The 25,383-nt window shown below is 42.8% G+C and overlaps 1 protein-coding gene across 1 annotated transcript; it reads left to right on the plus strand.

Annotated features, from left to right (window-relative positions):
* Positions 1-1,200: 1,200 nt before the first annotated feature.
* On the plus strand, positions 1,201-24,953 carry LOC115163439 (serine/threonine-protein kinase TAO1). Its single transcript, XM_029715295.1, has 20 exons — positions 1,201-1,845; positions 5,500-5,756; positions 5,861-5,932; positions 9,196-9,297; positions 9,414-9,459; positions 9,572-9,668; positions 9,804-9,917; positions 10,071-10,162; positions 10,433-10,526; positions 10,650-10,731; positions 13,537-13,707; positions 14,225-14,425; positions 15,631-15,771; positions 16,308-16,544; positions 16,671-16,799; positions 17,289-17,492; positions 17,742-17,981; positions 18,243-18,455; positions 18,857-19,039; positions 19,318-24,953. Exons 2-20 carry the CDS (start codon positions 5,625-5,627, stop codon positions 19,849-19,851), a joined length of 3,084 nt encoding a protein of 1,027 aa, XP_029571155.1. The 5' UTR covers positions 1,201-1,845; positions 5,500-5,624; the 3' UTR covers positions 19,852-24,953.
* The last annotated feature ends 430 nt before the right edge of the window (positions 24,954-25,383 follow it).

Here is a 25,383-nt window from a genome sequence, read left to right on the forward strand (position 1 = left end):
ACACTCCGAGGGCCCTCACCTCCTCCCTGTAGGCCGTCTCGTCATTGTTGGTAATCAAGCCTACCACTGTAGTGTCGTCTGCAAACTTAATGATTGAGTTGGAGGCGTGCATGGCCACACAGTCATGGGTGAACAGGGAATACAGGAGAGGGCTGAGAACGCACCCTTGTGGGGACCCAGTGTTGAGGATCAGCGGGGTGGAGATGTTGTTTTCTACCCTCACCACCTGTGGGCGGCCCGTCAGAAAGTCTAGGACCCAGTTGCATAGGGCGGAGGCCTGACCCAGGGTTTCGAGCTTAATGACGAGTTTGGAGGGTACTATGGTGTTAAATGCTGAGCTGTAATCGATGAACAGCATTCTTACATAGGTATTCCTCTTGTCCAGATGGGTTAGGGCAGTGTGCAGTGTGATTGCAATTGCGTCGTCTGTGGACCTATTGGGGTGGTAAGGAAATTGGACTGGGTCTAGGGTGTCAGGTAGGGTGGAGGTGATATGATCCTTGACTAGTCTCTCAAAGCACTTCATATTAGGCCTACTAATATCACTGATACAATACATGGTCTGTTTTCCTTTTCTTTGGGGTGTTGACATAGAATAGTAGGACTCACAATTGGTCAATCTGTAATAGCTTAGTTATGACCCTCGGCATAATTTGTTAGATATTCCAATAATGTATCTGTCTGAAACTAAATTGCACTAATTGAACCCAACTTCAGTGATGTTCGTGGAAATGCTTTGCCCTTATCATGACTCCAACTGCATCGCATTTGGGACCGGCTGTAAACCACCTTTGGTCTGCTTGGGTTCTCGAGAGCTATGCTATGTTGTTGTCTTAGGTCTCTTTATGTAGTGTTGTGGTTTCTCTTTTTTAATTTTATTTAACCTTTATTTAACTAGGCAAGTCAATTAAGAACAAATTCTTATTTACAATGACGGCCTACCAAAAGGCAGTCTCTCTTGTCATTTTTATTTTTAATCCCAGCCCCCGTCCCCGCAGGAAGTCTTTTGCCTTTTGGTAGGCCGTCATTGTAAATAAGAATTTTTTAAATAAAGATGAAATAAAATAAAATTTTAAAAGAGCTACATCATGCTAAGCAATGCTGGGGAAAAGTTGTTAAAAATAATGTCCATAGCTTCAGTAACTTGTTATGCTATGGGCATGCCATTTTATTTTGTCCATGGTAATTAGAGAAACTATTTAGTCTGCAGACCAGTAACTGCATTGTCACCGCTCATTGTGGTTTTTGTAGCTTTGCTGTTTCATGCGTTTAGGTCAGAGTATTGGGTCAGAGCAATGACTGTTTAATTATGAATGGGTCAGAGGGAGTTTACAGCGATAGGGCGGAACTGGCGTTCCAGGAACAGACTGAATTGAAAGAGGACGGGAGAGAATCCCAACATAAACACTGTGAAATATTGAACATATTCCTACTCTCATTCAAAGAAAAGGCCTCTCCAATTTTCCGACGATATCAAGGGTGCGGTCGCTTTCAGTGTAGTTGTTTTCGTGGTGTTCCCTGAGCTTCCCTCACATTTTTCCCCGCCGTATTTGTCACGGAGGGAGGCGGTGGAAAGCACGGCCGCCATCTTTGGGATCTGCCTGTAGTACGGGATTCGACAATCTGGGCCCCCGTTAGTCCAAGGCAAGGGTGGAGATTTTTTGCCAACTCTACACAGCCAACCTAAATCAACAAATCGGTTGGCAACTTTGAAAAACATCAGAAATCAGTGTAAGGAAAATATAATACAGGAAAAAACACACGCCCAGTACTCTTCCTGTCCACAATTGGTTGAACCACACGACATTCTCTGCTCGGCTCAAACCAGCCAGGCCCGTCGGAAGGGTGAGTTTAAACTGGCTAGCAGCAGCTAACGATAGCTAGCCTCACATTTTTAACGGGTTAAAATGTGAATGATACGGTGGTAAACAGTACTTGCAACGTTGCCCTAAAATGCACTTATACCTACGACACTTGTCATATCACCATGTATTGCTTGCACACCACATAAGAAACTAAGTTGGCTTCTATGGCTAGCTAACGTTACTAGTAACATCAAGTTAGCTAACAGTAGTACTAGTTAGCTGCTTCACGTTTTCTTGGCTGCATCGACCAAACTACTCGAATGGGGTGTAGGTAACTAGCTAGCGGTAACTTCCAGTTTGTTGACATTAGTAAAGCTACTAAAGTTGGCTGCATTGTCTCGTAGTAACGTTAAATGTTTTGTCGATTGGATTTTGGGGAGTTCTGACAGAACTTTGAGCAATGTCTTGGCTATAGCTAGCTAGGTATGTGTTAGTTATGCCACTACTAGCCTTGGCTGGGCAGCTTGCCAGCGAGCAAGCAAATGGTTAGGGAGTCTAGGGACGTTCCTCAATGATGAGTTTGCCTTGAACGTCATTCGTCAATTTACAATCTTTCTACTGTACTGTCACATTAACTAGGGTACATATTAGGTGTATGTTGCATCTCTCGCAAAGATCAGATGGTAAACAATAGTCTGTTTTGTTATGTTATCTGTTTCTTTGATCCACACAACATTTGTTTACAAATGCTGGGTGTTCCAGTCCTTATGCAATAGGTACACATCATTAATAAGAACAGAACACTACTAAATGCATTTGAATAAACCTAAAATTGCACAAGCCTGGCTATTATTATTTTTAAGAATGAGACAACACTTGGCAATAGCTTGCATTCCCATCCAGCTGCTATGACCCTAGTTTAGACCCCTCTATGATTGGATTTGTTAGCTGTGACATTCATATGCCCCAATCCATTAACGTTGGCCTAAAAGTCTCCATAAATGCTGGAAGGCACATTAAATCTGATGTCCTCCTTGCATATTGATTAATAATTGTCATTTCCCTGGTTCAGTTTGTGTGTGTGTGGTGTTTTGGTCAATTAAATGGGTGCCACTACCTTGTGAACTGAAATGAGTTGGCTATGTGTTCATACTCATTTCATTTGTTTATGGGGCTCTTACACAATCATGAAAATAAAGGGGTTGGGTCAATTCAGTTTTCAAATCAGGAAGTTAATTGAATATTGCTAATTGTTTTCTACTATGATGATCAATTCATGAATTGGATTTCAATTCACTTCGCAAACAGTGTACTGCATACTCCAGAGAGAGACACACATAGGTCCCAGGGATAGGCAATAAGGATGGCCATGTTTGTATCCACACCCTTGCATTGTCAATACATGAAATTATTGATTAGCCTATCACAGACCACATTACACTTACACAGATAATACAATACAGTTTTCCCCTCTAAGAGCTCCAAAGCAACACCATTGCTAGGGCTGTATAAGCTACGATAGAATAGTCTTACTGCCTGAAACAATTCCCAGCAGGGCCTATAGCTGAGCGAACAGGAAATGCTGAGAAATACAGTGCAGTGACAGTATGCAGAGGGAATTCCATCCCTCCAGCTTGTTGTCCTGTTCTGCTGTCTTCTTGCTGCCTCTCTCTCTGTGTGTATGTGTGGCACGCCGAAGTGTTTCATTAAATGTATCAGTTACCATCGCTGTCACTGCTCTCACATGCATCCTGCCGTTCAAAACGTCATCATCATGAGAGATGGGCTACAACAACAAGGCTCATTCATGAACAACAATGTAGTAAACAACAATGGCAATAAATCCACAGTCCCATGCCGTTAATGAGACTTTATTTCAGGGCTGTGGCTGCATCTGTACAGCAGGGTAGTGAGTCGTCCAGTGGGACAAAGGATGTCTGCCTGCTGTGCCTGAGGGACTGGAGTCCGGCTGTGCTGTTCCTCCCAGGCCAAGAAGGAGAGGAACAGTCTTGTGACTCTGGCGTCAGAGAGGGAGAGTGTTGCTCAGTGTGTCTGTGTGCAGCTGATCATCTGAGCTGGCTGGGCACAGTCAACCTTCCTCAGATAACTAGTTAGCTATCAACAATTACATCATGTTTAAGATCCAGCGATAAGTTACATGTTTATTGAGGCATACAGACAGTGACATATTGTGTTACTGCCAGAAATGTTTTTGAATTACAAAAAAAAATTGGCACTGTAGCCGACTCAATTTTCTGGTGTTGTCGAGGAGTGGCTATGCAGCCATAGGAGCAACATGTTACTACCACACTTGTTGGTCTTCCTCTGGCAATGTTGGAATAGGCCTAGTAAAAAACAGAGTTTTGTTTTTTTATTTGAGGATGGAAAATACCCCCTAAATATATATATTTGAATCAATTGACTGAGGAAATGTCTGTCTTGACCGTACAGGTCTAACAACTAGCCAGTTTTATGTTATGGATGGTATGGTGCATAGCTCATATCATCCATTCCTTAGTCACCTACTGTGTTGTAATGTTGGGTTTTCTTTGTGTGAGGTTATCAGCTGCAGGGCTATTTTCTTTGTTTCCTCCTTACATCTGTCTGTCTGCATACCTCTGTCTATCAGCCAGGACACAGCCCACTGGCTTTCTTACAGTAGTTGCTGTTTCTATGGAAACAGGAGACTGTGGTCTCTTCCTACTTCGTTTGCCAGAATGGACCAAGAGCTATAACTGGCCACTCTCCAGAGCTCAGCCTGACGTCACTGGCCAATGTGCCCATCCCTCGCTCCTATTATTAGGCTCTCCTGTGGCAGCCAGGGATGCTCAGAGGGCCATGATCCTACAGTAATGGGCTGGACATGGCAGGCACACTAGTTTCTTTCTCATCGTCTGCCTAAAGCAGCCCATGGTGTGCGTCATATCCGAGGGAGAGAACACTAGACTGAGCCAAAAAGTTGAAAGCACAGCACTGGTGTTTTTTTTCTCTCAAACCATTGATGACACAACTGAATTTGTACACCTGAGGAAACCCTTCAGACCGAAGACTGCACACAACTCTGCCACTCGAGGGTGTCTCCTTTGCACTTCCTCTCCCTCATGCATAAATAATAATGACATGAACCATGTTTCCATCTACAGTTTTTATGCGAGTAAAGTCATACCATATATATAATTATATATTTTTTACGACAGCTGTGATGGGAACAGGAAGTTTCGATACAATTTTATAAATACAGACATAATTTGTTCATTTGACATGGTGGGATCTTTTTGTGTCTGTAAAATATATTATGTGAGAAATGGTGGTGGAAACACCTTTATGGGCAATATTAACCATCATATCGAAGTAATCTTGGAGTTGGGCGATGATATGGTGTCGAATCGTAGATTTTATTAAACTACAGATTAAAAAATGTATGAACTTCACAGGGTCATGAAAGTGCACAATGATCTTGATGCTCCTTTCCAATAAGTATCGAGGGTCTGATTCTGGTGACATGATGATCGATGCATGACAGCAATTTGACTAATAAATATTCTTGCTCGTATCCATAATAATCTCATGTAGACTAGCCTACCTAATAAGAGCATCTGCTAAATAACTAAAACGTGGGAAAAAGTATGATATTAATGTGCTCGCTTAGTGCTACTTTGCTAGTTCTCACTCTCTGTCCTCTCCATCCCCCCAGGTGTGTACACGTATGAGGCCACTGTCCTGCAGATGAACCGTCGGTGGGGGCTGTCACGTCGCTGTCGCATATCCAGATAATCCCTGGCCGCGGCGGTGGCGGCACTGGCACGTCCCCCCCTCAGCATGCCCAACACTAGTCGGGCGGGGAGCCTGAAAGACCCCGATGTTGCTGAGCTCTTCTTCAAGGAGGACCCTGAGAAACTGTTCTCAGACCTGCGAGAGATCGGACATGGCAGCTTCGGTGCAGTCTACTTTGTGAGTACTTGGACCCGCCACTCTGTGCTCAGTAACAGAGCTGGACTTACATTCAGAACTGTTTAAGATATAGGGCAGGGTGTTGACTTTGTATTTTTCTTCAGGCACGAGATGTGCGGACCACTGAGGTGGTGGCCATCAAGAAGATGTCGTACAGTGGAAAACAATCCAACGAGGTAAGAGTGACTGTGCATCAAATGCCGTTGATGTTACATCAAACAGTTATAACCAGTGTTGTACAGTATACCGGTACTATGGTAATATCACTGCACCAAAACGTTATGATACCTCATTTTAGAATACCGTAGTACTGTTTCATATGATACTACTGGTCCAATGATATCCACTTCACTTTCATGCGCATATCACGTAGCAGCTGTAATCAGCCAGCCACATCCTCTACCAGCCCTGTCATCTGCTTCTCTCCGTCCGCCCTCCATGCACATCTATTCCTCCGTAAGGATTTTGAAATATAATTTAGCCTTGATGGCGAGCGGGAATGCAGACCCTGATGAGTCTTTTGTTAGAGTTGTACATTTGTTACATTGGAGCAGCATGCAACGCGAGCAATGTTGGTACATTCTATAATTTCATCCCTTGTTATGACCAAGAGCACACAGACCAGTCTGAGTGGACTTTGCAAGTTCACTGTCATGCAGCCTCTGAGTGTCAGAGGGGAATGGAGCAGCGCTTCGCCCCAGGCATGCTTGCAGCTTTACAGCAACGAATACGGCTTGTCTCTAGCCTAAATGGTTCAAAAATATCACCCATATTACCAGTTTTTCTTTCTATCAGGATTCACGCGCATTTTAAGTTATTTCACAAACCATGTCGCGGGCTGTTAACTAATCCTGGGTTTCTAATTATTGGTTTGATAACAAACAACGTTGTTCAGTCATGTTACCTAGCTAGCTAATAACCTGGTAACTTGACTGTAGGTTTAAGCAAATTTGATTGGCACAGGAAGAAAGCAAAAGGTTCTGCTACTCATGAGGTGTGCTTCAAAGGTAGGATTCATATAGGCCTAATGTAAGAATAAACTATATCAACAATCTATTTCTTTCTGGTGCTCCTTAAATTCTGCTTAGTGCCTAATGTTTTAAAAGTTGGGAGCAGTGTGTTTGGGAGAGAGAGAGAGAGAGTGGTGTGTGTTTTGTTTGGGCTTCCAAGTGGCGCAGCAATCTATGGCACTGTATCTCAGTGCTAGAGGCATCACTACAGACACCCTGGTTCGAATCCAGGCTGTATCACAACCGGCTGTGATTGGGAGTCCCATAGGGTGTTGTCTGGGTTTGGCTGGTGTTTGCCGTCATTGTAAATAAGAATTTGTTCTTAACTGACTTGCCTAGTTAAATAAAACAATTATGAGAGTAAGGGAGAGAGTGTGTGTTTATGAGAGTGAGGGAGACTGTGAGGAAGGGAGAGAGAGAGAGTGTGTGTCTGTGTTAACTGAAGAGTAAAGAAGGTTTCATGCAGTGTTTTCCCCTTACTGACACAGTGACATGCAGATCATTATGCAGTGTTTTCCCCTTACTGACACAGTGACATGCAGATCATTATGCAGTGTTTTCCCCTTACTGACACAGTGACATGCAGATCATTATGCAGTGTTTTCCCCTTACTGACACAGTGACATGCAGATCATTATGCAGTGTTTTCCCCTTACTGACACAGTGACATGCAGATCATTGTGCAGTGTTTTCCCCTTACTGACACAGTGACATGCAGATCATTATGCAGTGTTTTCCCCTTACTGACACAGTGACATGCAGATCATTATGCAGTGTTTTCCCCTTACTGACACAGTGACATGCAGATCATTGTGCAGTGTTTTCCCCTTACTGACACAGTGACATGCAGATCATTGTGCAGTGTTTTCCCCTTACTGACACAGTGACATGCAGATCATTATGCAGTGTTTTCCCCTTACTGACACAGTGACATGCAGATCATTATGCAGTGTTTTCCCCTTACTGACACAGTGACATGCAGATCATTGTGCAGTGTTTTCCCCTTACTGACACAGTGACATGCAGATCATTATGCATTTGTATTCCTTCCTCCCATTCCTCCAGCCAAATCACAGGTAGGCCTTTGCAAATATGAGCAAATCAGCCAGTCTATGCAGTATTCTATTATACACTGAAAGTGTGAAGTTAAATTCAATATGTGTTGTATTGAGTAGAAGTGTGAATTTCAGTGACAACGTGAACAAGGGGTTGGTGTACATGGGGAAACGGGATGCTAGGCCACAGATTTTTTTTTTCTTCTCCACATGGTATCGTCACAACACTAGTTATAACACAACAGATTCAGACAAAAATGTCACACTTGTTATCAGTTACCAGGTGAAGCTTACTTTGTTATAGATATAATCCAGCACCTTTCATAATTCTAGTTTTGTTAGTAAGCATCTCTCACTTGCAAATAGCATAATTTTTTCTGAAAAGTGCACAGTTAGCTAAAAAATATGTAAATCAGATAATTGTGTGACAATGTCGGCATGGAGTACAAACAATATGATCTATTAATCCCATGACATTGTATTTAATCAGTGGTGTGATGACACATCGTGTTCTCCAGGAAACAGTTGCCTCGTTTTAAAGGTTACGCAACTTCAATGAGTTGAGACAGTGCAGGGCTGTTACAGATGTTTTGTTTGTTGTCTCAATATCGGTTTACAGTGAAAAGGCTCAATAGCATCTAATCTAACAAGGCCTATTCCTTCAAGATCCTTTCCTCAGTGAGTTTGGAGCTTTAGGCCTATAGTTTCTCTAAATTTTGGTCTTCAAAGGGATTTGTTGTGTTTCTCAGCAGTTTCGAATTAAAACATCTAGCTTATTTGCTTAAAGTAGTGGAACTGCAAACCTGTTCCCTGAAGCGCAGTCTAAAAACAGTTGATAATCAGATTTGAATCTGGCAAAATGACTGGATTGGGTAATTCATTAACCCAAAGAAGTGGAGTGGAACTCAAAGGGAAGTAACTAAAGTTCAATGTAGAACACCTAATAGTTCCAGCCTGCGTTTCTGTCCTTATTGTTGAAATGGGCAATCTGCAGTTGCTACATCCATTTTTGGACTTATAAATGAATGATATACCTATTGATTCTTGAAGAATATAACTTTTATAAATACTTAATGAGCTTAGTTCAACTGTCGTACCCCATTAGAACCCCAAATATAACCTTGTTTTTCTCCAGTATTTGTAAGCATTGTAATTTTAAACAAACTGTATGGCGTCGAAACATTCTTAAAACTATAGATGTGATATCTTGGATGGTCAGACTGCATTTGAGTGGTTACATTTCTCCAGGTGCATCCCTCAGCTTTTTACCAAAACAAGAGGATGGATGACTGCTAATTGCCTGAACTGCAGATTGGCCCTTTTAGAGCATGTTACGCAAGCATGATGTAATCGTTCCACTGTTTTACCTTACAGAAATGGCAAGACATAATTAAGGAGGTGAAGTTTCTGCAGAGAATACAGCACCCAAACAGCATAGAGTATAAAGGATGCTATCTGCGAGAGCACACTGCCTGGGTAAGAGTGTTATCTGAATGGAAAATATAAACAATAGGTCAAAATGCTATGGTGAATACTCTGAAACAGGTACATTAATTAACCCTGTATAACACTCTCTCTTTCTGTCTCTGTAGCTGGTGATGGAGTACTGTCTAGGCTCTGCCTCTGATGTCCTGGAAGGTAAGATGGGAGTTTTTATGACACTGTGATGATTTATAAGATGAGTTCTTCTTTGTGGTTTTCACCATGATTTGCAGCACTCTCATCCCCTCTATCTCTGCATCTTCTGTAGTTCACAAGAAACCTCTACAAGAAATGGAAATAGCAGCGATTACCCACGGTGCTCTACAGGGGTTGGCTTACCTTCATTCCCACAACATGATTCACCGGTGAGTAGTGCTAGTAGCTGTATGTGTGAACGTGCTAGACTGACTTCTTTGTGCCCTTAGGGAGAGAGTGTGCCTGTGCCAGTGGAACAAAGCTCTAATGCCATAATCACTCTCCTCTGTTTGTCTGTCTGACAGAGATATTAAGGCAGGGAACGTCTTGCTGACAGAGCCTGGCCAGGTGAAACTTGCAGATTTTGGTTCTGCCTCCATTGTCTCTCCAGCCAACTCTTTTGTGGGGACGCCATATTGGTGAGTGGCAGAATTCCAATGTACAAGAAAAATGGATGGTGTTTGAAATATGGGGAAGAATTTAGAAATGGTTCACCCTCTATAGTCTCATTCAATATTTTCCATCAAATCAAAAGCGATGTAACGGTCATTAAAATGGGTATGTTTCCTCAGGATGGCCCCAGAGGTAATCCTGGCTATGGACGAGGGTCAATACGATGGGAAGATTGACATCTGGTCTCTGGGAATAACCTGCATTGAATTAGGTAAACTCTTTAGTCCATGTACTCTGCTCTGGTTCAACTCTAGCTCTCCTGTTGTTTTAATGTTCTCCTTTGTTCATTCCCTATCTCAAACCAGTATCTGGCCAGTAAAGAAAGTATACCTATTTTTATATTTTTCATACTGGTTGAAATAATACATGTGCTAGGTTTTGTCTGTCTTCCTAGTTCTTCTCCTCCCCACTGTCCTCCTTGTTATGTTTGGCTTTTAGTGGATCCTGGTAACCTATTGTTTTCTCTGATCTTTTTTTCTAGCTGAGAGAAAACCTCCACTGTTCAATATGAATGCGATGAGTGCCTTGTATCACATAGCGCAGAATGAAAGCCCCACACTGCAGTCAAGTGAATGGTACGTCATGTAGCTTCGTCGGAGTTGACTTACTCTTTAGGAGAAGGCATTTGTCCGCTTTTAAAGTGTGTCATGGTGAGAACGAAACTAACTCTTCCCTCTTTTCCACATCTCTCACTTCAGGACGGATTACTTCCGAAACTTTGTAGATTCTTGCCTTCAGAAATTCCCCCAAGACAGGCCCAACTCTGAGGAACTTTTAAATGTAAGACCTCTGATGTACACTACATGACCAAAAGTATCTGGACACCTGCTCGTCGAACATCTCATTGTAGAAATCATGGGCATTAATATGGACTTGGTCCACCTTTTGCTGCTTAAACAGCCTGCGCTCTTCTGGGAAGGCTTTCAACTAGATGTTGGAACATTGCGGCAGGGACTTGCTTCCATTCAGCCACAAGAGCATTAGTGAGGTTGGGCACTGATGTTGGGCGATTAGGCCTGGCTTGCAGTTGGTATTTCAATTCATCCCAAAGGTGTTTGATGGGATTGAAGTCAGGGCTCTGTGCAGGCCAGTCAAGTACTTCCACACTGCTCTCGACAAACCATTTCTGTATGGACCTCGCATTGTGCACGGGGGCATTGTCATGCTGAAACGGGAAACGGCCTTCCCCAAACTGTTTCCACAAAGTTGGAAGCACAGAACCGTCTAGTATGTCATTGTATGCTGTAGCGTTAAGATTTCCCTTCATTGGAGCTAAGGGGCCTAGCCCGAACAATTATTCCTCTTCCACCAGACTTTACAGTTGGCACTATGCATTGGGGCTGGTAGCGTTCTCCTGGCATCCGCCAAACCCAGATTAGTCAGTCGGACTGACAAAGACCGTGTTTCCACTGCTCTAGAGTCCTATGGCGGTGAGCTTTATGCCACTTCAGCCGACGCTTGGCATTGCACATGGGGATGTTGGGCATGTGTGCAGCTGTTTGGCCATGGAAACCCATTTTGTGAAGCTACCGACGAACAGTTATCGTGCTGAAGTTGCTTCCAGAGGCAGTTTAGAACTCGGTAGTGAGTGTTGCAACCGATGACAGACAATCTTTACGCGCTACAGCACGTGGCAGTTCCGTTATGTGAGCTTATGTGGCCTACCACTTCGCGGCTGAGTCGTTGTTGCTCCTAGACGTTTCCACTTCACAATAACTGCACTTATAGTTGACCGGGGCTGCTCTAGCAGGGCAGACATTTGACAAACTGACTTGTTGGAAAGGTAGCATCCTATGTTGGTGCCATGTTGAAAGTCACGGAGCTCTTCAGTGAAGCCATTCTATTGCCAATGTTTGTCTATGAATTTTGCATGGCTGTGTGCTCAATTTTATACACCTGTCAGCAACGAGTGTGTCTGAAATGGCCAAATCCACTAATTTGAAGGGGTGTCCGCATACTTTTGTGTATACAATGCATTCGGAAACTATTCAGACCCCATGACGTTTTCCAAATTTCGTTACGTTACAGCCTTATTCTGAAATAGATTCAATTGTTTTTTTCCCTCATCAATCTACATACAATACCCCATAATGACGAAGCGAAAAAGTTTTTTTTCTGCATTTTTACTAACTTATACAAAATTAACAGAAATACCCTATTTACATAAGTATTCAGACTCTTTGCTTGGAGTCTAGAAACTGAACTCAGGTGCATCCTGTTTCCATTGATCATTTGGGGCGGCAGGTAGCCTAGTGGTTAGAGCATCGGACCAGTAACCGAAAGGTTGCTAGATCGAATCCCCGAGATGGAATCCCCGAGCTGACAAGGTAAGAATCTGTCGTTCTGCCCCTGAACAGGGAAAACCCACTGTTCCTAGGCCGTCATTGTAAATAAGGATTTGTTCTTAACTGACTTGCCTAATTAAATATAGGTAAAAAAAATGTTTAATTATCCTTGAGATGTTACTACAACTTGATTCGTCCCCAAGAACCCAATGGTCACTATGACAGAGCTCCAGAATTGCTCTGTGGCGATAGGAGAACCTTCCAGAAGTATAACCATCTCTGCATCACTCCACCAATCAGGCTTTTATGTTAGAGTGCCCAGATGGAAACCACTCCTCAGTAAAATGACACTCCTCAGGCACATGACAGCCCGCTTGGAGTTTGCCTAAAGACTCTCAGACCATGAGAAACAAGATTATCTGTTCTGATGAAACCAAAATTGAACTTTGGCCTGAATGCCAAGCGTCACGTCTGGAGGAAACCTGGCACCATCCCTACGGTGAAGCATGGTGGTGGCAGCATCATGCTGTGGGGATGTTTGGAAAGATGAACAGAGCAAAGTACAGAGAGATCCTTGGTGAAAACCTGCTCCAGAGCGCTCAGGACCTCAGACTGGGGCGAAGGTTCACCTTCCAACAGGACAATGACCCTAAGCACACAGCCAAGACAACGCAGGAGTGGCTTCGGGACACGTCTCTGAATGTCCTTGAGTGGCCCAGCCAGAGCCCGGACTTGAACCCGATCGAACATCTCTGGAGAGACCTGAAAATAGCTGTTCATCAACGCCATCCATCCAACCTGACAAAGCTTGAGATGATCTGCAGAGAAGAATCAGAGAAACTCCCCAAATACTGGTGTGCCAAGCTTGTAGTGTCATACCCAAGCAGACTCGAGGCTGTAATAGCTTCCAAAGCTGCTTCACCAAAGCACTGCGTAAAGGGTCTGAATACTTATGTAAAAGCGATATTTCAGGGTTTTAAAAAAATAAATTAGCAAAAATGTCTTACTCTGTTTTTTCTTTGTCATTATGGGGCTTTGTGTGTAGATTGATGAGAAAAAAATATGTTTAATCAATTTTAGAATAATGCTGTAATGTAACACAATGTGGAAAAGCGGTCTAAATACTTCCCGAATGCTTTGTATAGTGTGTATCTTATTTATGATTATCATGATCTACCAATGCCAAGACCGATACAGAGCTCTGTTCACTTGATTTTGAGTTTACCTTAAATTAACATGAATCATACCCACCCTCAACTCAAAAGAAAATGATTGGTCCCTCTGCCTCCCTCTTTTTTAGCATGCGTTTGTGCAGCGGGAGCGGCCCGACTCTGTCCTGATGGACCTGATCCTGAGGACCAAGGTTGCGGTGCGGGAGTTGGACAACCTGCAGTACCGCAAGATGAAGAAGATCCTCTTCCAGGAGGCTCACAACGGCCCTGCAGCTGAGGCACAGGACGGAGACGAGGAGGTCAGTCGCCCAATCTGGCTCTGCTCTCCTGTGGAGCTTAGTTTGAGAGCATGGTTTATACCAGAACCATCGTAGTCTTTTGAAAAAAGCCTAGGTAGGACAATAATGATATTAATAATAATATTTCATTTGTAAACGATTATTTCCTCAATAAGGTGGAAAACAAGACACACACAAAATTCAGCAACCTTACATCAACAAGTAGAGAAAACAATCACAAATCATCAAACCACTTTAAGCGATCAAACATTAAAAGCTAGCTTGAATAGGTAGGTCTTCAGTTGTGTTTAAAACAAGGAAATTATTTAATAGAAGTTCCTCTAAATGCACTCTTAACCTTATAATATTACGGTTAATTATTATTATATTAAGGTAGGCCTGGTGAGTCTTAAAGATTCTCTCAATATTCAGTTGTTCCTTTTTATCTTCTGCTCATAACCTGCTGTAGTTGACACACTGTCATTCAGAAAGTATTTCACTCACCTGTGTCTTGCTGTTGTTATGGTGTTGTCCCCAGGAACCGGAGAACAGTGGCAGGACAGGCACAGTGAGCAGCGTTGGCAGTAACCAGTCTATCCCCAGTATGTCGATCAGCGCCAGCTCCCAGAGCAGCTCTGTCAACAGCTTGACCGACGCCGGAGATGACAAGAGTGAACTGGACATGATGGAGGGAGACCACACGGTCATGTCTAACAGCTCCGTCATTCACCTCAAACCGGTGGGTAGAGATGATCTTAGAGCTGGACCCGCAGGCAATGTTCCCTCAATTTATCTGGGGTACTAAGCAGATTTCTGGTCTGCTGGGTGCAAACTTGAACGTTGTGAGAAGCCTGTGCAACTTCTGGCACGCGTTTACTGTGAACACTGAGACTGTACCCGCATTTAGTTACAGTGACCAAGTAGGCTACTGTGGCTGTTTATCATAATGTAGGCCTATCAGAGTGGCCTACCATTAAAAAACAATGGAGAAAATGCATCTTATAACATTTTAACATGGAAATAGCTGTTCCATCATTCAGCCTACAGTAGCATCCAATGTGGTGTTCAATGTAGGCCTACATTCCATAAGATTTATGAAAAAATACATATAAGGATTGACAACCTGTTTATCCACTTGTCCTTCACGCAAGGAGGTGACTGAAAATGTTGTTTGATGCAAGAAACCACTTGCATCAAACAATGCATTATTATTCGCATACCATTATTACAGAGAATCAGACAAATTATACTACCCTCTGCCTATTGGCTACTTAGCTTATTCAAGCCTGTCTCAAAATACAACACTGCCCCTTTAACTCCCGAGTGGTGCAGCGGTCTACGGCACTGCATATCAGTGCTAGAGGCGTCACTACAGACACTGGTACGATCCTGGGCTGTATCACAACCGGCCGTGATTGGTAGTCCCATAGGGCGGCGCACAATTGGCCCAGCGTCGTCCGGGTTAGGGGAGGGTTTGGCCGGGGTAGGACCATCATTGTAAATAAGAATTTGTTCTTAACTGACTTGCCTAGTTAAATACAAATAATTTGCAAATAGGGATACTGCAGCTCTGATTGGTTATGGTGCACTGGTCTGTGTAGAGTATCTCTTACATAGTTTGTTTTGTTTCGGGAATGTTGCATTGATTTGATCACATTTCGCACAATAGTGGGAAACATTGATAGTGCCAACATAAGGGGAACACTAGAAAATTGAGTGAAGTTCAATCTCGTGCTTTTCTGCGCGGGCTGATATTTCTTCTGCACTGCAGTCCCGGGGGAACTTAGAGGGAACATTGCTCGCAGGATAACTGGACACTGCGTTTAATAATAGTGAGATGATTCAGTGATATACAAGACATAGTGTTTCCTGGTGCCTTTCACAGATTATGTGTAAGCGGTATTTTTCTGGTGTTGATGTGCTGCGTTGTATTTGTTTCTTCAGGAGGAGGAGACAACTTATCGCGAAGAGTCGGAACCTAACAGCCGGCCGCCCACTGAGCCTCAGTCTCCCCCTGCACACACTCCACGGCCAAAACACCACCGCAACCGCGAGCACTTTGCCACAATACGCACAGCCTCCCTGGTAAGAGCCCTAGAAATACAATGATACTGTATATAACATGATTTTAAAATGGACCCTTAAAGCCCCAGTGCAGTCAACTTGATTTTTCCTATGAAGTTGGAATAATACTGTAAAATTTTTATAATTCTTATAATGCCCTTTTAGTGTAAGAGCTGTTTGAAAAGACGGGTGGGATGGAGTTTTGGCATGCCTGGTGACATCACCAGGCGGTAAATTGATTAATAGACCAATAAGAAAGAGTTCCAAACCTCTCTGCCAATAACAGCTAGTTTTTATTTTTCCTCTCCCCACTCAGACCACTCCCAGACAGTCCTAGCAAAATTCTTGCTTGAGAAATTGCTCTTTGCTAAGAAGCTGTTTTATTTTTCTTTGAGTATTTTAATTGAAAACAATCACGGTAAGGTACTTAATTGTTACCCAGAAATCATTTGATATTGAGATAAAGGCCCAATTCAGCAGTTTTTTTAAGTGTCTGTTCCTGTAGGAGATAATAAGCTGAACCTAGAGTTCTATGATAAGCCCTATGTTTCCCCCAGGTGACCCGTCAGATGAAGGAGCACGAGCAGGACAGTGAGCTGAGAGAGCAGATGTCAGGCTATAAGAGGATGAGGAGGCAGCACCAGAAGCACCTGATGGCCCTGGAGAACAAGCTGAAGGCTGAGATGGACGAACACCGGCTCCGTCTGGACAAAGAGCTGGAGAACCAGAGGAACAGCTTCGCTCAGGAGATGGAGAAACTCATTAAGAAGCACCAGGCCGCCATGGAGAAAGATGTACGGTCATTTGCTCACTTACTTCATAATTCATACTTTGTCTAGATTCTACTACTGTTCCCTAGGTCTCTGTTGAATATTCTTGTTTGAAATTTTCAAATGTTTAATTTGTGTGTATTTCTGCAGGCGAAGACCTTTTCCAATGATGAGAAGAAGTTCCAGCAGCACATCCAGAGCCAGCAGAAGAAAGAGCTGAACAGCTTCCTAGAGTCCCAGAAACGAGAGTACAAACTCCGCAAGGAGCAGCTCAAAGAGGTAGAGAATCACACGCAGTCATACAGATGAACACACATTATACAAAGGCTTCAATCATTGCTATATCATTTCAAGAAAAAACAAGACTTGCACCATTGTTCGCCTACATACTCCTCTCAGCATGTCAGACAGACTCAATGAATGACTAAACCTCTACAAAAAATTTGCAAATGTGGACAGCAAGCTCCCATGTCGACTTGCTTAAAGCGGCAATCCGCAGTTGAAACGATAACAAAGCGTACTCCCACTGAGGTTGAGGGATGTGGCTGGAAAAAGTGTAACCACACTTAAGTTCATAGACAGAGTTATGGATGCAAGGACTGACCATCCATGATATCTAAATTATAGTTTTAACCGTGTTTTGAGGCTATACAGTGTTTGTTTACATTTACGTTGTTTGCAAACATTGGAAAAACAAGCTTATATTTTGGCTACTGATGGGGTACGACAGTTGAACTAAACTAATGTCTGCCCTTGTTCTTCCCCCAGGAGTTGAATGAGAACCAGTCGACCCCTAAGAAGGAGAAGCAGGAGTGGCTGTCCAAGCAGAAGGAGAACTTCCAGCACTTCCAGGCTGAGGAGGAGGCCAACCTGCTGAGGAGACAGAGACAATACCTAGAGCTGGAGTGTCGACGCTTCAAGAGGAGGATCCTCATCGCTCGCCACAACGTGGAGCAGGACCTAGTGAGAGAGGTCAGCTGTAATCACTCAGCTCTCCTCATTCATACAGTCCCTTGTTCCTCTCACTCTCCTCAAAAGAGGGTCCCCTTGCCTGCTCTCGGTCTTGGTTTTGTAACCATGGCTCAGCTGTGGGTTCTGCTCATTTTCTTACTTCCATACATAGTTCCAACATTCCTTTCGAATACTGCCCTTTGTCTTATAAAATGCACTTTTCTCCTAACCTGTATGGTTGTTCCTCCCTGCCTGTCCGTCTGTGTGTAGGAGCTGAATAAGCGTCAGACGCAGAAGGACCTGGAGCATGCCATGCTGCTGCGGCACCATGAGTCCATGCAGGAGCTGGAGTTCCGCCAGGTCAACACCATCCAGAAGATGAGGGCTGAGCTGATCCGCCTGCAGCACCAGACAGAACTCACCAACCAGCAGGAGTACAACAAGAGGAGGGAGAGAGAGCTCCGACGCAAACACGTCATGGAGGTCCGACAGCAGCCCAAGAGCCTCAAGGTGAGCACACATTGTATACTAACAGACAAATTGTTGTTTTCTGTTACTGTCAACGATGTAGGAACCTGTAGGATGTAGGAACCTGACCCCTCACTGTTTTGTTTGTCCTCCCTCCTCTGTCCCAGTCCAAAGAGCTCCAGACCTGACCCCTCTCTGTTCTGTTTGTCCTCTCTTCCTCCCTCCTCTGTCCCAGTCCAAAGAGCTCCAGACCTGACCCCTCACTGTTCTGTTTGTCCTCTCTTCCTCCCTCCTCTGTCCCAGTCCAAAGAGCTCCAGATTAAGAAACAGTTCCAAGACACATGTAAGATCCAGACCAGACAGTACAAGGCCTTGAGAAACCACCTACTGGAGAGCACACCAAAGTCTGACCACAAGGCTGTCCTGAAGCGTCTAAAGGAGGAGCAGACCCGCAAGCTGGCCATCCTGGCTGAGCAGTACGACCACTCTATCAACGAAATGCTCTCCACACAGGCTGTGAGTCACACAGGGACCTTGAAAACACTGCAGGGAGGGAGGCAGGAGAGGGATAAGTTTCTAAAAGCTGACTACTGATGATGGGCCTTTTGGCAATGAGGTCCTTTATCTACTTCCCCAGAGTCATATGAACTCATGGATAACATTTTTATATCTCTGCGTGCAGTTTGAAGGAAGTTGCTAACTAGCACGCTAGCAGATACCCATAGGCTTCCAGTCATTGTGCTAATGCTTGTTAGCGAAACTACCTCTAACTTCCTTCATACTGCACACAGAGACATACAAATGGTATCCACAAGTTCATCTGACTCTGGGGAAGTAGATAAGGGCCTCGTTGTCAATATCCCGAAGTATCACTTTAATATTGTGCTGACTCCCTGTCTGGCTCCCCTCGTCTCTAGCTGCGTCTGGATGAGGCTCAGGAGGCTCAGTGCCAGGTGCTGAGGATGCAGCTGCAGCAGGAGCTGGAGCTACTCAACGCCTACCAGAGCAAGATCAAGATGCAGACGGATGCCCAGCACGACCGTGAGAGGAAGGACCTGGAGCAGAGAGTGTCCCTCCGGAGGGCCCTACTGGAGCAGAAGGTCTGATCTTCCATACTGGGAACATTTTTTACATAAATGACTCAAATGGCACCCTATTCCCTGTATAGTGCACTGTGGTCAAAAGCAGTGCATTGTAAGTGGATAGGGTGCCATTTGGGATGTAGTAATGGTGTATTAGTGGCAAAAAGCTTCAATTGAAATATAGGCTTTATTTCATTTCAAGCTCCAGAGTTTGCTCTTATCATTGCTAAACCAGTGCTATTTTGACATGAAAATATTATGATACTGAGCAGCTGTGTGTATGTTTGTATCTTCAGATTGAGGAGGAGATGCTGGCCCTTCAGAACGAGCGTTCGGAGAGGATCCGTAGCCTGCTGGAGCGCCAGGCCAGGGAGATCGAAGCGTTCGACTCAGAGAGCATGCGTCTAGGCTTCAACAACATGGTGCTGTCCAACCTCTCCCCAGAGGCCTTTAGCCACAGCTTCCCAGGGGCCCCAGGCAGCTGGGCCCACCCCCAGACACAGCACCACTCTGGGGGCTCTCAAGGGCCACACTGGGGCAGTGGAGGGTCAGGGCACCAAGGCAGCCATCACCAACACCACTACCACTCTGGTCAAGGAGGGTCCCCCATGCAGCAAGCCTGGGGCCAAGGCATGCAGGGAGGCGGGGGTCCTCAGCCGTGGGGCCACCCCTCGGCAGTGCCCCTGGGGGCCAGAGGCAGTGGAGGAGTGCAGAATAGCCCCCAGGCACTGAGCAGGACAGCCTCAGGGGGGCGCAGTGAGCAGGCTATGAGCAGGAGCACCAGCGTCAACTCTCAGATATCCAACGGGTCGCACCTGTCCTACACATAGACTCCCAGAGTCAGAGTAGGATGCTGCCAAGTCCACAGAGCAGAGTGGGACAGTATGGGCTGAGCTCTACTACACCTCCACCTCTCTTTCACACATTTTTCATCCCCTCTCTCCTATTCCTCTCCTGTCCTGTGTACAGATGTGAATGCGTGTGGAAATAAATGTTGCTCAGGTCAAAAGGGCTGAAAGAGGCACACCCCCTCTACACAGCAGTTTATTAGCACACATACAGATCAGTTCTTCTGTTTCTATAGAAACCATTCAGTGTCAACACTAAATACTTATTATTTAGTGTTCTCTCTCTTAGAAATCATTTTCATGTACATATATATGTGTTATCCATAGCCACTGCTCTCCTTTTTCACCACTGAGACCACTGTCAAAAAGCCTTTTGACGTCTGCCAACTGCTTTTAATTTAAAAGTTGCTTAGTGTCTACCAATCACAGCAAACTAAGACAGCCCAGGAAATGCCCCTGCTCCAAATTTGATAATACATTGGCCCATCTATCTATCCAGTTACTTTATTATTATTTATTTGTTTACTCTCCTTATGCTAGCCTGCTTTTATGGTCATTTTAAATCGCAGAGATTGTTTCTCTTTCCAAATCTGAAGAAAGTTTTGTGTTCTAAAATGTTTTAACAGGGAGAGGTTTAATAAACTGCTCAGATACCGTATAGAGCTGCTTGACAATATCTGAAACAAATTAGAGTTGGTTTGACATTATCTTTTAGGTTTGAGATTGTGAGGGACACTGGGACACAATGTTGTTGGCTTGTATTTTGGCCAGCTTCCATAACTCGCTTTTGTTGTTGTAGCCGAAGCTACTTTAAGCCAGGCAGTTGTTATTAAACATCTCACAAACTTCTATCAACCCCTGTTGCAGGAATGTGGTGACATTTTGTGAATGGGATTTTTTTAATAAGTTTTTACATGCAAGAATCTGAGAGTTTTGTAGAATTAGATCAATTATATTTTGGCTGTTCTTATTTGTCTGTTTTTTATTAAGAAAGAAAGATAATAGTTTTTTGGAATTGCAGCTCGTAAGAGCAAGAGAAGTTTGTGTTTTTAGCAATGTCATATCATCGAGGTAGGATTTTTGTTGTGAATTTCACAGTTACACTTGCAGTTTGAAAGATTTAAATGTTTACATTTAATATATTGAAGAAGCAGTAACAGACAGTGAACCTTTTTATATCAATGAGCATTTTGCCAACATTTAGTGATCTGCATTTTATTTTACACCTCCCTGTGGGAGTCTAAGCTGCTAATTTATCCATTTGCCAATAAGAACACTAAAGCAGAATATGAATGTTTTAGATGCTATTCTTTCTATTTGTCTGTTTCGGATGCAATGCTAGGGGTCCAGGCTGACCATAGCTTCAACTATGGCCATATTCAGCTGTTCTGTACTACTGTAGTGTGTGGCACTGGCCACTAGGCAGCAGTCTTCAACCGTTCCTTAGGCCATAATAGCCCACCTACAGTAGATCCAAATCTTCACTGTTGTTTAGGGTTTCCAAGTGGGTGGGTGTGTCTCATAGCATTACTACATCAGCCAAAACCAGAGGGACATGGCAGAGCCATAATAAACTATAGGCTTAGCTAACAGCTAAAAGTTTATATGTATGTTAATACTCAGTAAGATGGTGCCTTTGTATGCCATGATACTGATAATTCATTCTCAGTGTAAAACTGGCATATTTTTTTATGTTTTAGTTCAGCTTCAGATTGATTAAATAGTTTACCAAGTTTGTATTACATTTGGCATCATTCAATGAAAATTGTGTACTTCAGGAAGAGAGGATCCTAACATCTGTCCTCATGTACCTATGAAATTGATGTCCATATCAGGAGTTTTGTGAAGTGATCAATTGAGCAGAAGTTCTAAAGGTGATAATATCATGCATACAGGTACTTGAGGGCTGGTTCTGGGTGTCTGCTGTGCGGAGGATGACAGATTGTGAGTTCCATCTTAGTTGGCTGAATGATCGAGGAGGGGATCAGTATAATTATTACATGATTGTCATGATTGTCCGATACAAGAGCCAAGACTCTAATACCTTTAATAAGAACCCTGACATTTATCAGTTGATTTTATTTTAGTGCCTTTAAATACTGCTGTCTTGTCAAAGCACTTTATACAGTACATACAATGTATAGAGTAAAACAGATGGTAGTTTGACTTTATTTTAGGCACAGCAACCTGAGGGATGAATATAGTGTGTCTGTATTATGTGGTTGAGGTGGGGAAGTTGAAAAGTGTAGCTAATAGTTGACCTTAGTCAGATACGTAGTCAGGATTTGATTACCTGGGGTTAATTACAAGTGAGTTAGCAGAGTCATACCAGTATGTAGACGTATTTCTATGGCTCTGTGGAGGATTCATGTTGGACAAGAACGAACCAGATTATGGTGACAGGGATAGTTAAAGGACTTATATTGTATGCTTGGTTAAAAAACACCTTTTGCACAAAATGTTGCAGGCCAGGTTTAACATGAAATAAGTGGGCACAGTAGAGCAGAGCTTCCATAAGTTGGAATAAAATATGATTTCAGAATGTGTTTAAAAGGGAAAGATTTAATCTCAATGTAATGGCTGTTTTTGACCATGACAGCAGGCTTGGCAAGGAGTTCATGTTGTGGGAGCTGGTTAATGTAATGCAGTCAGTGTTTAAAATGATAATGGTCCACAACTTGAGCAACACTAAACACTCTGCAATCAGGAAAAAAGAGACCATCTCATCAACCTAAAAGTAACAATGGCAGATAAATGAAGCGCATATACTTGTTAGTTACTGGTGTTCGGCATGTAAATATAACACTCGCACTAAATTATCATTCTACACTTATGTTGCTGAGTGGTTAAAGCTGGAATCCTTAATGGTGAAACTGCCACGTCCGTTTGGGATGTTACAACAACAGAAGTTACTGCAAACAACGAACACTGTTTTTTTTCCTATCGGACATCAATGCACGCGCTATTTTTTTTTTACCACACTGCTCAACGCACCTCTCCTCAGTTTCGTCCACACGTTAATAACCAAGGTGCTGGGGTGGACAGTGGCACTGTTTCCCCTAATGCAGATTCCATCTTTTAAAGGTGGCAAAGCACTTATGTAGTTATTTACTCGGACACCCACAGTGGTTTCTATCCGTGAGCGCGTTCTCTCACCCATGAAACAGTTTCTTTCATGGGTGAGTTTATGCCATTGTGGTTCCCCTCTTTATTTTCTCAACCTCCATTCCCTCAATCACCAAGTCTGCATTTACTATGAGGGTAACTATCTCTGTATGGAAAACACTTTAAAAACATATCTATTGAAAAGGCCACAAGGCTTAAAAATACCTAATGTTGCAGATATCTTAGGAAATTAAAGTGGGGTGAAATGTTCATATTGTGTATATCTACAATTTAAGAGATTAAACGTTTTAACTAAACTTGCGTTGTGACGAAGAACATTTAAAAAAAAGAATCTATAAGACTAACATTATTTAACTTGATAGACACTAACCAAATATTAAACAACATTGAGATTGGTATGGAGGTCTGTAAAAGTAACTGATGAAAAGTGAGCTTGGTTGTGTGTACACTGACTCTTACTGCTTTCTGTGCATGCATAGCCAACACTGTCATTTTCCTTTACTGTCACACTTTGTTAGTCATTGCACCCTTCATGACACCTGTCATTGCATTGAGTCTGTACCTCCTGTGTTTCCTTCTACTCCACCCTCTCTACATTCACATCCACCAGATTAGTACCTATTCTGATGTTTGTTCTTGTTGAATGTGATGCTACAATTGTTCAGTAAAACCTTGTTTGATTTTAGGGGCACAAAGAGATGCAGGAGAAGTTTGTTTTAAATGGTTGCAGACTCTAATCCCCAAATACAATTCTCCAATATCTGCCTCAGAATCATATCCAACTGTCCTTTCCAAAAAGCAGGCATGGGTTTCATTATGTTACAGTACATAGGGCTGCGAGTGTGTCCCAATACTCTCCAAAACCTTCCACCTCATGTTTCCTTTCATTTGTAACCACAGAGAGTTGAAACGCCTCAATAGGTTAATTTACCACTATAATGCTTATACCCACCAAGTCTTCTATGATCAGTGGTCAGGGGGAAAAAGGTATTTCTGATTATTGGGACCTAGCCCATGTTCAGGTCAACAGCTTCTTAGGTCAATGGTTCATTCACATGTCAGGCCAATGAAAGGTCCTTGCTATCCGTGGTCCTTGGGACGTCCCTACCCCATTGGAGTTGACATTTTAAAATGCTTAGGGTTCAGGGTAGGAATGTCCCAAGGATCCCGGATAGCACTAACCGTCAATGAAACCTCATCTCATACGAGATCGATTACCAACCCGTCACACCTTTTTGTTCATGTTTTTTTAATATTTTTTTTGTGAGGGAGACTACTTAGATATTTTTATTCATATTTGTTTTAATCATGTACAAGGCTTCTCCACCAACCTGGATAACGTTTTTAATTATAATTTAACATTGATGGTGTCAACTTTTGTTCTACTGACTGAAAGTATGGGATACTGAGTAAGAAACAGGCTAAAGAAAAATGGAGGTCCTCCCTCTGGTCAAACACTGTGCCATCCCAGAGCTGCCAAGCCCAGACACCACTGCATTGTTTCATCTCCAGAGTTCCCTTTGGCTTGGGCTGATGGCATGATTTTTTTTTTTTAATAGCATGATGTGAGCCATTTGGTTCTGGTCAGATGGCCAATGTAGAGGCTTGAAAAGATTGAGTGGTGATAGGCTACTTATGAAAACAGAGGGTCCATTTCTATGAGGATGTCAGTATTCTTCCTTGGCACAGCATTACCACTACAACTCATATATAACCTGTATTAAAATGTATAAATTGTGAAACCTGTTATTGAATGTCTGAAAGATTAAGAAGATTATACATACATTTTCACCAAAACAATATACAAAAAAGTGAATTGAAATGTGTAAAAAGATTCATGAAACAGAAGAATAAAACTAGGATCAAATGTACTATTTTGTTTGTATTATAATGACTATTGTGCTGGCAGAGGGATATTGAACAGAAATCAGCTGTAATAAAGTAATTTTAGTATATAACTTGTGTCCTGTCTTTTCAATTTGGAGCATAAGACATTTGAACATTGTGTTAGAAAATGTTCACTTTGTACAGAATCATTGAGCCTGGTTTGCCATTCTTTGTTCAGTTATTACATTCCACTACCTGTACTCTGTCATTTGCCAAATTTGGCATATGTATCGTGCAATTTCAGTGCCAACAGACATTGTATTTTAATTCCATAATTTTTGAATTTATATTAGGATGTAATATTTTTAGAATTTGTAATGCAAAAATGTAATATTTGAATTCATAATTTGATTTGAATCAATTGAATGAATATTGCGTTCTGTTTTTTTATTCCATTTAAATGTAATTCCAGTTCAATATTGATATATTAAATTGCAATATGGTACACTATATATACAAAAGTATGTGGACACCCCTTCAAATGAGTGGATTTGGTTATTC

Source organism: Salmo trutta, chromosome 26, assembly GCF_901001165.1.
Source record: "Salmo trutta chromosome 26, fSalTru1.1, whole genome shotgun sequence".
NCBI classification, from domain to species: Eukaryota; Metazoa; Chordata; class Actinopteri; order Salmoniformes; family Salmonidae; genus Salmo; species Salmo trutta.